General features: G+C 32.2%; 1 protein-coding gene across 2 annotated transcripts in view; it reads right to left on the bottom strand.

The window, feature by feature from the left end:
• LOC126778195 (innexin shaking-B-like) overlaps nucleotides 1–13,952 on the bottom strand; it is a 64,529-nt gene that overhangs the window by 19,266 nt on the left and 31,311 nt on the right. For both annotated transcript variants that reach the window (XM_050501661.1, XM_050501672.1), the window contains exon 2: nucleotides 5,101–5,887. In XM_050501661.1, coding sequence (XP_050357618.1) covers nucleotides 5,101–5,472 — 372 coding nt within the window. In that variant the 5' untranslated portion in view covers nucleotides 5,473–5,887. The remainder of the gene's footprint in view (nucleotides 1–5,100; nucleotides 5,888–13,952) is intronic.

The raw sequence follows: 13,952 nt of genomic DNA, 5'->3' as shown, positions 1-13,952 counted from the left end.
CAGGAAACAGCTACTGATGTTAAAAATAAGAGCTGTAAGCCATTATGGAGAGAATAAACAGAAAATTAGGTCGCATTTTTGTTTGTTAAAGATGCAAAGGCGTCGGCCGGTCGAATGCTAAGTATTGGGGTGTCATTTCTTTTACGCAAATTTTATACTGATGATGCTGCGAAGATATGTTTTTAATTCCATTTCTCTCTTACCTTCGAGGAGCTTGTTTTTGTTTTCATAATAACATTTAGTTCTATGAATTAAATTTTTATGAAATTGATTTGGAAGTTTTATTGAATGCTTTTCTTGTTTAAAATGACGGCAAAGTAAATGCTATTGCGTTAATATTAAATAATCAAGATAATAGAAATGAAAATTTCACTAAAGTACAGTAACTGTTAATGTCCCACTTCTGAGCTAAGGTCTCTTCTCCCTTTTGAGGAGAAGGTTTGGAGCTTATTCCACCACACTGCTCCAATGCGGGTTGGTAGAATACACATGAGGTAGAATTTCAATGAAATTAGACACTTGCAGGTTTCTTCACGATATTTTCCTTCACCATCAAGCATGAGAGTTTGAACCCATGATCATCGGTTAAGATTCACGCGTTCTAACCACTAAGCCATCTCGACTTTTGGTTACTAAAGTAAAAGGTAACAATTATTAATGACCCATTGCCAGGGTATAAGGTCGTCTCCTTTTGAGAAAAAAGCTTGGAGTTTGTCCTTATCTATTCACTAGGTGGCGGGGTTTTATGCAAATACTGCTATTTATTGTGATGTATATTATATCTTGAAGTGTTGGGAAAGTAATAAATTAATGAATTTTTGAAATTAAAAAAATATAGACTGACTGAACGTCTGTCCAAGCTTAATTTACTCTATATTTTTTACATTTCTTTTTCTTTACAAATAACAAATCTCCATAGGCGTGTTTGTCGCGCCTGGTATATAATTTTATTATTTTGATTGAGGCTTTTTATGTGCCTGCTAGCTTTTTATTTCAGGCACCAATACAAACAAATTTCAAGGATTCAAATTTTAATTACCTTCCGTTGGATTTATTTTTGTATGAAATATCTTACACTCATTTCGGTGCAATTTAATTAGGACATTGATAATGAAGATTTATGAAGTCTTAACATACTCTAATCAGAATGACCTACATTTAGAAACTAAGGTTTTGTGTACAAAGCCTATCAAATTCATATGACGGTGATGTAACAGTCAGCAGCAGCAGAAATGATATCAATATTTATTGTTAAATTTATTTTAAAATCAAGTTAACATTTTGCCATCTGTGAAAAGCAATTTATGGAAATGGTTAAGAAGCCGAGATCGCAGGTGAGCCTTAAAGGAAGGTTCAAACCAGGGCAAGCGCTTCTGTACTTTCATGTGCTTTGTTTGGGTTATAATTCATATCTTAATATTAAAATATCAATATGAGAGTTAAAGCTGAAACTAGAGTCTAATTTATTATCTAGTAGATTTCTCCCAGGTTTGAAGTAAAAAAGTATATCGTCCTTTGGAATTCAAGCTTGCATTATACCAAATTTCATCAAAATCAGTTCAATGGTTGAACCGTGAAAGCGTAACAGACAGTCAGAGTTACTTTCGCGTTTATAACATAGTATTGATTTGTGAAACTAATTTAAGCCAGTGGGATAATGTTAAGCTGTTCCTGAACTCTATAATTCAACTTTTGTTAAAAAGAAACTAGATTTGTAGGTTGAGAAAATAACTGGCTAGTAAGTTTATACTTTGTTTCTTTTATTAGTTTTTAATGTTGGTTTTCGATTTTGTTTTTGGGACTACGGAGACTTGAGAAGTCGTCGAACATGGATAATATGTCAAGTCGATATTATAATTTAAATGGTTTTTAAAGAAAGAACGTTAAGTCCGTTTTGTTTTATATTTTTATTATTAGCTATTATACCTATGTTAAGGACAGTTTCGAGATGGCCCAGGGGTAAGAACGCGTAAATCTTAACCGATGATCGTGAATTTTCATGATTTTTTCTGAATTTTTATGTGCTTAATTAATTTGTTATTATAATTCATCTCGTGCTTGACGGTGAAGGAAAACATCATGAGGAAACCTGCATGTGTCGAATTTAACTGAAATTCTGCCACATGTGTATTTCACCAACCCGCATTGGAACAGCGTGGTGGAATAAGCACCAGCTGTGGGACATTCAAAGGCTGTTACTGTTACTGTACTGAAGGACAGTTTCACATAAATTTATCACGTTATCTGATCACGTGATTTTTACACGTAACATTCGAGTATGAGTGGTTTTTCGGTATCTCAAGGGAAGTGCTCGTGAACACCGTCACAAACAAACACTGGAGGTCGTTGCTTGTAACGCGTTCATAAATAGATTATACTTTTTATAATAACTAATATTTATAGTGTTTTTGAAGTGAAACTCATTAGGGCACAATTAGATTAAATATTTAAGTAGAATTTAAGTGCAACGTTTTTGACGTAAAGGTATTTTTCTAATGTTTTTTAGTTTTGTAATAAGTTACTATGACTATAACTCGTTATTATTTATTATGATAACATGAGGTAGTAGGCTAAAAGGTTTAGCCTAGTAGTAGCTGAATATTATTGAAATATTTTTTTGGCTGATGGTTGTAGTTTATCAGTGACGTCATTTTTTTCAAATTGTACTGCATTCTGATACACTTAAGTTAAAGTTTCACAAATATGATATTTGAAGTAATACTGTTGTTTTAAGACATATACGACAGTAACAAAAAAAATATACAAAAGATCATAATAAATAATAGATGAATTATTTATAAAAAAAAACTTATCGCTAATCGTTTTGTTTTAAAAGTTTGTTTAGATTTTATATTTTAATTTAATGTTAATTAGAGTGGTGTTTTTATTTTTATTTATTATTAGATCACATATTTAGGATAAAAGTTGACCATAGATTACAAAAATGATTTTTTTAAAACGATTTCGAAAATTGTGAATTGTAATTTTATTGGTTCTATAAAAATAAAATAGTTTTGATACAGAATGATTAACATTATATTTATATTAGATGAATTAAATGTACTTGCTGACGCTAAACATAAATAAAAAATAATACAACCATAGGCTTTAGAGCGGCATGATGTAACAAATTATTGAATTTATTGATATATGCGTAAAAAATCCAACGGAGGTGTTGCCGAGACAAATATTTTGATTACCCTAAATCCCGATCCATTTTCATTAACGGCTCAGTTTAGCAAGTTTACGGATCGTTAAATCTTTCATAAAAATTTAATCGTGTCCAGTTATAAACTATTGAACTTTTGTTTTCGCCGTCGCAACCCCCCCGATGTGTCTACGATCAATTTTATATCGGAACAAATTTTCTTCTAGACAAAGAAACATTAATAACAAATTCAGTAAATATATAGCAACACAATTAACAACAGTATGAAATAACCACGGACCACTGTCGAAGGACATATAGAGTTTACGTTTTCATATTAGATTTATTAAAACCGTAATACCGTGTATTTTTTAGCAATCAAGTGCAAAAATTAACTGAATGCCTCTTTTTACAATTATTAAAAGCGTTGTGCGTGTTCGTTGTGAAGGGCAAGTGAGCCAGTATAACTAGCATAAGAGACATATATATTAGTTTCCAAGGATGATGGCACATTGGCGATTAGAATTAATATTTCTTACTATGCACAATAAATTTGGGGGTGGTGACCATTAGGCGGCCAATTTGCTAGTCAGCTTACCTTGTGCCTGTAGTTACACTCGCTCCCTCACCCTTCAAACAGGAACAAAAAAATACTAAATGTTGCTGATTGGCGGTAGAATATCTTATAAAAGGGTGATAACTACCTAGACGGGCTTGCACAAACCCTAACCTATATGTACTAATCCAAATCCAATAAATTAACTGCCTCGTTGGTCTAGTGGCTTGATATAAGGCCGTAGACCCGGAGGTCCTGGGTTCAATTCCCAGGTCGGGCCAATAAAAAAGTTATTGGGTTTTTCTATCAGAAAATTCTCAGTAGCAGCACGGAGTCTGGAAGTTGGAAGTGTGTACACTCCCGTGCCTCGGAAAGCACGTAAAGCCGTTGGTCCTGCGCCTGAACTCTTTCCGGTCGTGTCGGATTGCCGTCCCATCGGATTATGAGAGTTAGGGAATAGAGAGTGCACCTGTGTTTGCGCACACACTTGTGCACTATAATATCTCCTGCGTAGTTGGCTAATCTCTCTTGAGATTGGCCGCCATGGCCGAAATCGGTCTGGAGGACATTATTATTATTGTACTAATATTTTGGTTCATAATTTCTCTTCATAATGCATCGCGTGTTCTGTATTATTTCAACCAGACCCTACTTAAATATGATTCATATATTTCAATAAAATTTAAATGTATTCTCTTCTCAAGTACATATGTAATTATTTTTCAGTAAAATGACTGAATACTTTCCAGTACACGTCGCGTATTACGTGCGGCATTACGGTGAATTCATTCGGAAATCTGCCTGATGACTGTTCAGACTCTTGAGGATGTGTAAGCCAGATTAAAAATAGTACAGGATATGTATGACTAAGCGGACGTGCCTAGTTAGAACTGCCTTTACAAAAGCTATACCGTATATTTTTGTTCATATGTTTTTCGGACATAAAGCAGTTATTTTATATATGCTACAGATATTTATACTGATAGACTTGCGGTAATTAAATTATAATATTATGGAGTAAATAATGATTATTCTTTTGTTTTTTTTTTTGCTACTTGTGAGTTCATTAGTTTATTTAAATATATCCTTATAAATTATTTCTGGATTTTTTTGTACACTTAATAGGTATGCGTTTGACAGTGATTTGCCTGATCTTAAGCATTGACACGATCTAGGATGTAGCACGCTTGCCTAAAAGAAATCTGTTTACTCTAGATTTGAATACACCAGCGTTGTACCTATAAGGAAATAAAGACTCAGGCAAAGCATTCCACAGTTCGCTGTGCGAATGTGTTGTTTACTCGTTATTAATATGACCGATAGTATTACAAAATCAATCTTAAATTTAATAGAGAAATTTTTCATCGAATGTTTTTTTAAAGGTACAAAAACTTACCTGAAAAAATAGGCAAAAGCAGACCCATTGGTAATACTTGTATATCTTCCTGTCACTCATATCTTCCTTCCCTTTTTCTCTGCTATTCCCGATGCCGGGGTACGGCACCTCCACGCCGACCTTCTTGTGGAAGAAACTCTTCAACGTGTACGTGGAATGGATCCAGCAATACGTGTTCAACACGTCCTCCGGTATATCTTTGGTGTGGATACAGTCTATAGGATTCCCTACGTATTGCCTCGTAGTCACAATCAAGCTGAACGCTATCAGCAGGATGACGGTGATGGAGTAGTGCAACCTGAACACTGGCGAGTCAATGTGTACATAGTTCACCTTTATAAGATTTTTTAAACCGCGAAAAACGTCTAACATCTTAAACGCTTCAGACGAATCTCACATACTTTTTGTCCCCTGTTCGTCACTAACATTATATTGTCTCGTTACTCTATTTATTGTTTCGAAGCACCAGAAATTTTATAATTAACGTTTTTTTTTTAATTCACTTTCTGTTCGTTGTTTGTAAGGCACTTTTTTATATTGGCAGTGGTACGAGCGTTGGTCATTTTATCATAGACTCCGTTTGTGTTGATGTATTTTTTTTGGTATTTTTATGAACTTGAGAAAAGATACCATCGTGTCATATTTTCTACGTTTCATAATTTATTGTTATTCGACGCGATCATTTGCCGCCCGTGTCCATGTTACGAGCAGCTATCTCGGCTTTCGGTGTATCGTCATTAGTGTTTTGAGTTAACCGGAGCCGATGGATGGTGAAAATTTGGACGTCCTAAAAGTTTGTTTGTAATTACTAAATTGTGGATTCACGAATGGTACTGTTGAAACGTTATCGATTCTCCGGAGCAACCGCAATGTCACAAGTAGAACTGTCAGAAAAATAATGCAAAACGCAATGATGTCAAAAAAATAATGAAAACGCAAGGATTTCAATACGCTACTAGTCTTGTGTAAAGTAAAGTAGTTCTGGTCTAAAGTAATATAGAACAAGTCTACTTGGCAAATATTATAAGGAGAATATTATAAATATTACTAAGCATCATTGACATCAGATTTTGTCTGACTTTTGAAGATTTGCCTAAGATATTCTACTCATTGTATATTTCAAATAAATAAGTGTATAAAAATTATTTGGAATACAGCATATAACAATAGATAAAATACTATAAAAAATAATGAAAACTGTTAACAGAAAGCGTCACATTATATGCAGCTCGCAGATTTATTTCTTCGAAATGTCTGTCTTCATTATATAGACAAATATGTTATTTAAATATAATACAAAATGAAACCAAATACACACGTGTTTTAATTCGACAAGTTTAAAGTAAAATCAACCTTATTGCCTCATATGTATCTCTTAAAAGTCTGGTTTAAAAATATTTCCAACGAGGCTCGCCAACATGATATTTCCGAGAGGGCTTATATGTCTGAATAGACCGGAGCCCTACCAATTTTATACGGGTATGAATTATGTTTAACGAGAAATGCAATTCTGTTGCCGGGGAAGTAAGTTTATTGAATAGAAGTACTATGATTTTATATTCATTAAAATACTTTCTTTTGATCTGTTGTTATTTTATTAAATAAATAATTATCTGTTTGTTGAACATACAATTCAGCTTTGTAATGTAGTTCTTACTATAATAAGACCTTAATTGATTGAAGAACCTTTTGTACACTTTAAGTGACGTTGGTTAAATTATATTTATATTTAAACTTAGACTTTATTATATACATTATAAAAAGATATAGTCAGTATTTGTTTATTCTGAGGCAGGATGTATTAGAGGTAAGTCACAGAGATTCTTGGCTAGAATCTACATTTCGAACCGGTGGTTTCAAATACAATTAATCTAATGAAATGACAGTTCAAAAGTGCTCGTTGAAAAATATATTTTGATTTTATTGTCATAAAAAATAAATTTAAACGAAAATTAAATTCAAATAAAAAAAAACATTAAAATAAAAGAAAAAACCTTCTGATCTTTCCTCATTAAAAACACTTTTATAACGGGTCGGATAATAAACATCAAAATGCGTTTTCGTAAATAAAACGAAATAAGATGAAGTACAACATCAATATGTCACTCGCTAATTATAAGAATTTATAAGCGCGGATGGTCGTCCGTTAATGTTGTCGGCTGACTTAAATACACCGTTTAAGATCCAAAGGTGAAACGATCAAACGTTTGTGACCGATGACATGATTTTAATATTATATTTCTCATTCAGAAATTCCACATCTCAGTGTTTAAAATTAGGACAAGAATATGAAACACGAACTAATTTATTTTAAACGAAATATAGTTCATAGTTACTTTAGAATCAATAGATGAAAAGTTAAAGAAAATATGAAAAGTTGAAGGGTAATAGATTATCGTAGTATGGACATGAGGAGGGATGAAAGCAAACTAGAAGGGTGATGAGTATAAATGTTGATGGATGTAGACGGGGGAGGCCGAAGGAAGTGTGGATGGATTACGTAAGAAAGGATATGTATATTAAAGGGGAAAAGTACTGAGATGAGGAGTGACAGAACGAAGTGGAAGGAAAATGCACGTTGTGGTGACCCCACGTAGTGTGATAAGGACAGGTAGAAGGAGAGTTACTTTTAATTTTAGATAGATTAACTGTTTGCCTTTACGAGTTTATTGACGGCGCAAGGAATATCCTACATCAGGCTCACTTGCCTGTCTATCTGACTTTTTAAAAGCATTATTTAGAATAGGTTATTTTACTTCTTTAATTGCAATTTGTAAAAACAGTTGAAGCAGACTGTTACGTTCGTTCACCCACGTGTTTCGGTTCATTTGCCAAGTACCCGCTCGGTCGATTGAACGAAGATTTTCTTTGAAATTTAATATTTTCTAAACGAGTAGTTGTATGTTTTACGCTATTATGACAGTAGCAATTTATCAAATAATTTACGTGAGTCTGTTCTTAGAACTATTTACGGGGATAATGTTTGAGTCACCTGCGCATGCGCCGTCGCGTTTCTTTGATGTTTTACGTAGGACGATAATTGTTAGAAGCATTCGACATATTTTATGTTGGTTTGCATTTATAAGACATTTTTTGTTATTTTCTTCCACTATTAATTAATGTGTGGGAACATTTAAATTTCTACCCAATGGTTGCGTATGTAACAAAATATAAAAAAAACACACTTTTTTTATTAAAAAAATATTATTTTGATATTTTAAATAAATTTAATATGTTAGTAAAGTTTATCTTAATGTATTAACATATTATGACTTTTAAATAAAGTGAATTATTTTTTTAATTATAAAATCATAAATCTTTATTAATTTCATATCCGATGAGAAAAAAAGGTTTGACCAGTATTTTATATTTCATTGTTCGTTCTTTCAAAAAAGGTTTATGGAATTTCAATGATACTTTAATAATAGTTTTCATAGTGAATAGTTTACGTAGAACCGGTTTACACTAGTTCGTACCGTCATACTGGTTAAAATCGCCTTATACATGAGATGTTCATACATACGCTCTTATACATTACTTTAATATTACTGCATAATTGTATGTTGTATTATATACATACGTACTATATATATTTATACCTCCTTGATGTAGTGGCTAGATTGTAGGGCTCTCTTATCTTCATAAGGGTAGCTAAGGCATCAAAATCATGGGTATGGCCAAAAATATAAGGCTTCTAAGTAGCTGCTCGGATTTAAATGTTGTCAGTTTTCACACTCATGTGCCTCAAAAAACAATGGAAAATCAAGGAGATGAACAAGGAGTTTTTAATGTCAATTCGATTGAAGTTGGCAGTTATTTTTTTATATTTATAAAAGAAAATGAATCAATTTGTTTATTTAATTTCTGGTATTTAATAATATGTAAATTTCTTACATTAAGATATATCGTTACGATATTGTGAGAAACGATTTAAAGAAGGCGATAAGTCTTTGCTTGGACAAATATGCGTAACTCGTGTCAAATTTAATAATAATATATTTTATGAAAGCATCTTGTAATGGGCATTTTCGATAGCAATTTATGATAATCGTTAAAATACATCAAGATTTTTTTTCATATTACATCTTATTAAAGCTCTATGACGTTAAGCCTAGAATATTATTATTTTGTTTAAAAAGTTAAACGTCAAATTTAAGCGGGAAATAAACTAATTTTGCTAAATAGATTTAAATATGGAACCTTCAAAGATGTGTAATTTTACATAAACTATAATTTTTGTTTTTTTTTATAAAGCATTTGTTAATTAAGGGATAATTATAATTTAGTTACAATTTATTAACAACGCTATAAATTGAACACAATGTTTATTTATAAAAGCTATTAAAAGTAGCACGGAATGAGAAAAGCACCAGCTAATTATTTCACCAAAGGAAATTGCACAATTTATGTTAAACCATAATACATAATAATCTTTCTTTGGTGTAAAAAGGAATTTGAACTTTAAAATACTACATTTAGGTCTTAATTAGAATGCATTTTATCTTTCGAGGGTAATCACCTCATGATCTGGAATACTCATTGTACAATGTATCGTTCGTAATCTTATTTTTGTTTTATTTTAAGCCTTAGGTACAAGCAAATAGAGATTAAAAAGAAAATATTTTTTTTGTAAAAATATTGTTATAGCTCATTTCTAGAATTAAAATGCTTTTAATTACTGGTTAAAGTAACAATCGATTTAATTATATGGTATAAAGAATAATATATTCCACAAACTTTTACTTTAAATGTGGAAATAACTATAAATTACATATAGTTTGGCAAACTTGACATTCGTTTCTGATTCAACACCGGCTCATGTCACTGCCAGAAACGTCAGCCAAGTCGTGCGATCCGGCTCACTTAAACGTTTAACTGTCATTTTGATTATGTTTTTTTTTCACTAATTGTACCAAATGTATCGTAAACGAAATTAACCGTCCTAATTACACCCACTTGGCGAAAAGTGACGAATTTTGTGAATGAATAATACGATCTAATTAAAGAGCGCTCAGCTTGCCAACTTGGCGGACGGGTGACAACAGAAAAATTATTTAATAGTAGTTATTTATTAAAAGAAACGCTCCTACTATTGTTTTCGTCAACCTTGGCCTAAATTTTCGGTTTAATTGTGTTATATTTTAAAGTATCTTTATCGTGATATTGGAAAGGGTGACAACATTTAGGATATATCGTTTCGTTTAGTTTTCTACTTAACTTGAGGTTAATTAGTTTTAATTAACATACTAGGATTTAGATACAGACATATTAAATATTTGTTGAAGAAATAATTTACAGCAAACTTAAGAAATGATTATTATAGGGAGAATGGAAAGAAATGCATTCCCTTTTTATTTAAAATAGGTAGACATACTGGCAAATGTCTATCTGCTTATAAGTGTCCACAACCACCCATAGAGATTGGCACTGCAAGAAATAATAAAAACCACCTAGACCACCAATTTGCGACTTTGTGAAAACAACAGTACTAAGTATTGCTGTTTGGCGGTAGAATGTAATTTGATGAGTGGGTGGTACCTAACGAGGCGGACTAGCATAAAGTCTTGCCACCGAGTTTAATATTTAGAATGAATAGTTTAATATTTTCCAGAGCCATAGCCACTGGTGTATTTCACATAATATATTATGTATTATCTCAATGGACTAGCCCTTGCTATTTTTGCGCACAGATAATGTAAGCATTAAAGGTACTTGATGTTACATTTCAAAATGTTAACTCACTGTTTCAATTACTCAGTGAAGGTCGACAGAAAACAGTTGCCAATCGATTACAGATTATAAATTAATGATAGTATTATTTAAATAAAAAAAAAAATTGTGGCCGTCACGAACACCTTCAAAGCTCACTGCCAACTTTGATGGCTACTAAAAGGATTTACAATCAAAATAAAGATATAGAGTATCTATAATATAAAATTATAAATATATTTCCTGCGTTTGCAGTACATACACATACAGAGAGAAACGACGAAGTGTATACGCTCCACGCACACAAGGCAGTGTAGCATGCGCATACGAGTCGGTGTTACCCTCAAGGCGCGCCAATAGCTTTGTTTCACATCAAACATTGTTTAGATTTGTTTGTTATTTAGATTCTAAAAAAGCTTTTAGATTTAACGTTTGTATGTAATTGTATGAAATTTACACGCTTATATAATATTACCAGTGGTAAAAAATAAATAAATTTATATACACTACATAAAAATTAGCACCTTATAATTATTCTATCCTTTTTATTATTTATGTATAATTTAGTATATCAGTCCAGTTTCGAAAAGGTGGTGTGGGTACCGCTGGTTTTTAGTGGGTATTCCGGCGCATACTCGGCGCCGGCGAGTCCCACATACCCCCCCACTTCAAGTGGAGGAAACGCGTAAACGCGTTTTTCCAGCGAAAAAAAAAGGATTAAGTTCTTCGTAAAAAGAGTTGAGAGAACATATATGTTAGTCTTATACAAGTTCCAAAAACGGTTCAGGCATACCAATAAACACAAATTTACATGTGATGGAATTTCATCCAACATGCAGATTCTATTACGATGTTTTCGTTCACCGTCGAGAACGAGTTGAATTATTAACACAAGTCAATTAAAATAAAGCTCACTGGTGCTTGCCTGGGTTAAAACCCGCATATTCGATAAAGATTCAATTGTTCTAGCCACTGGGATATAGCGGCTCGACATCGACTTGCATCTAACATACATATATTATTATTGTTATTAATTTCGTAACTCAAATAATCGGTATACTTGGTTTTTTACTTACTTATTAATTTACTTACTTTATAATTAATACTAATATTATAAATGCGTAAGTAACTGTCTGTCTTTTACTCTTCACAGCTAGAACGCTGAACCGATTTTGATGAAACTTGGTATGAAGTAAGCTTGGACAAAGAATCCTTACCTAATTTGCAGGCGAAACCGCGGTCGAACACTTTTAACTCATATACTTAAACTGGACAGCATAACACTACTTAATAAAAGTAACAAAATAAGCGATTCTGTCATTGAATATGCAATTTATTCATACAATAAAAAACATAAAATCTTAGGAATTCGCACAAATAAACTCATAATAATTGTAAAACTAAAGATTTATACTGTCGTATAGATTTTCGGTTGTCTGCACATCGTATTAATATCGCGATTCCATACTAAAACGCAATGTTTCAACTTAAAATTTATAAAGAGTTTAAACAGTTTTACAATTTTGAAATATTATACTATTTTATATAAGTATAAGGATTTATATACTTTATAATTATAATAACACAACTAACTCGTTAGACTAGCCGCTTACTTACTAAAGCTACCAAGGGTTGGTGTCGGGCTAATTAAATATTATTGAGTTTTTATGTCGAGTATTTGCTTATTTATTTATTAATAAGGAACTTCATTAGACAATTGCTTATATTGGACTAGAAAATGGACATAACACAAATTGCACAAGAATAATGTCGATGACATTAATAAAAGTTTCGTGCCTCAGAAAACACAGTAAGCTGTTGGTGCTGCGACTGAGCACTTTCCCATCGTGTCGGAATGCCCACCCATCAGATTAGGTGAGTGAGAATACAGAGTGTACTCTGGTTTTCGTACACACCCCTCCACTATAATATATAATTCGCAATTTTTTTTTTTTATAGAATAGGAAGGTGGACGAGCATATGGGCCACCTGATGGTAAATGGTCACCAAACGCCCTTAGACATTGGCATTGTAAGAAATGTCAACCATCGCTTATAGCCAATGCGCCACCAACCTTGGGAACTAAGATTTTATGTCCCTTGTGCCTGTAATTACACTGGCTCACGCACCCTTCAAACCGGAACACAACAATATCAAGTATTGCTGTTTTGCGGTAGAATAACTGATGAGTGGGTGGTACCTACCCAGACGAGCTTGCACAAAGCCCTACCACCAGTAAAATTGTCACTATAAGTCACAACCAAATACATACATACACTCCTTTTATAAATTCATTTAAAAAGGCACAGACGTTACATTCTTAAAACGCTTAACGTAACTGACACAATGTAACTTTAAGTAGTATAAATTAAGTAAATAAAAATACATACGGACACAAAATAAGAAGAAGATGCAGTTTGACTCGATAGAGAAAAAAAATACGAAAAAAAACTTAGTCAAATTAAAATATAACAGAATTTCAATTAAAACAAAGATTCGAAATCAATTAAAAATAAAAACGTTTACGCTTTCTTATTTCCATTCAAATTCATTCGAGACAGGATGTGTGTATTAATTAATTCCCATTATAATAATATCTAAAAATCTAAGCGGGATTTCAAGTAATATATCCGCCGATATAATAGGCGTTAATTCGTAAACACTCGATACTGCAGCGATCTGCTTCCATCGACGATAGACGTGCAACATTACAATTTCGTTTAAACAAACTAAGATTTGCTTTGAAAACTTTTGTATAATTGGTTGTTTGATCCCGTACTTTTATGACTTATTCGAAATTCGAATAATTCATCTTAATAATTTCGATAATTTGTAAAGTAATTCGTTATAACGTTTGGTTTTTAGTAGTTCTTTTGTTCTTTTTAAACTTCGAACCGCTTGAATATCGATTTCGGAAATTATTTCTTCCCATTATTACATTTCTTTGAGATAACGTCGTAAACGGTGTATATATTTTTTTTTCTTTGAAAATTGAAATGTGTTTATAATATTCACGCTCACGTTTCCAAAATTACTCATTACATTCCTATTTATTTAGCATCTGTACACTTCCTACCCTCATTTTTATATGATTTTTTCACTTACATGTTTTTTTACCATTTTTTATTGTTTTGTAATAAAGT

Source organism: Nymphalis io, chromosome 2 (assembly GCF_905147045.1).
Source record: "Nymphalis io chromosome 2, ilAglIoxx1.1, whole genome shotgun sequence".
Lineage (NCBI taxonomy): Eukaryota > Metazoa > Arthropoda > Insecta > Lepidoptera > Nymphalidae > Nymphalis > Nymphalis io.
This window is presented reverse-complemented; position numbering and strand designations above follow the sequence as displayed.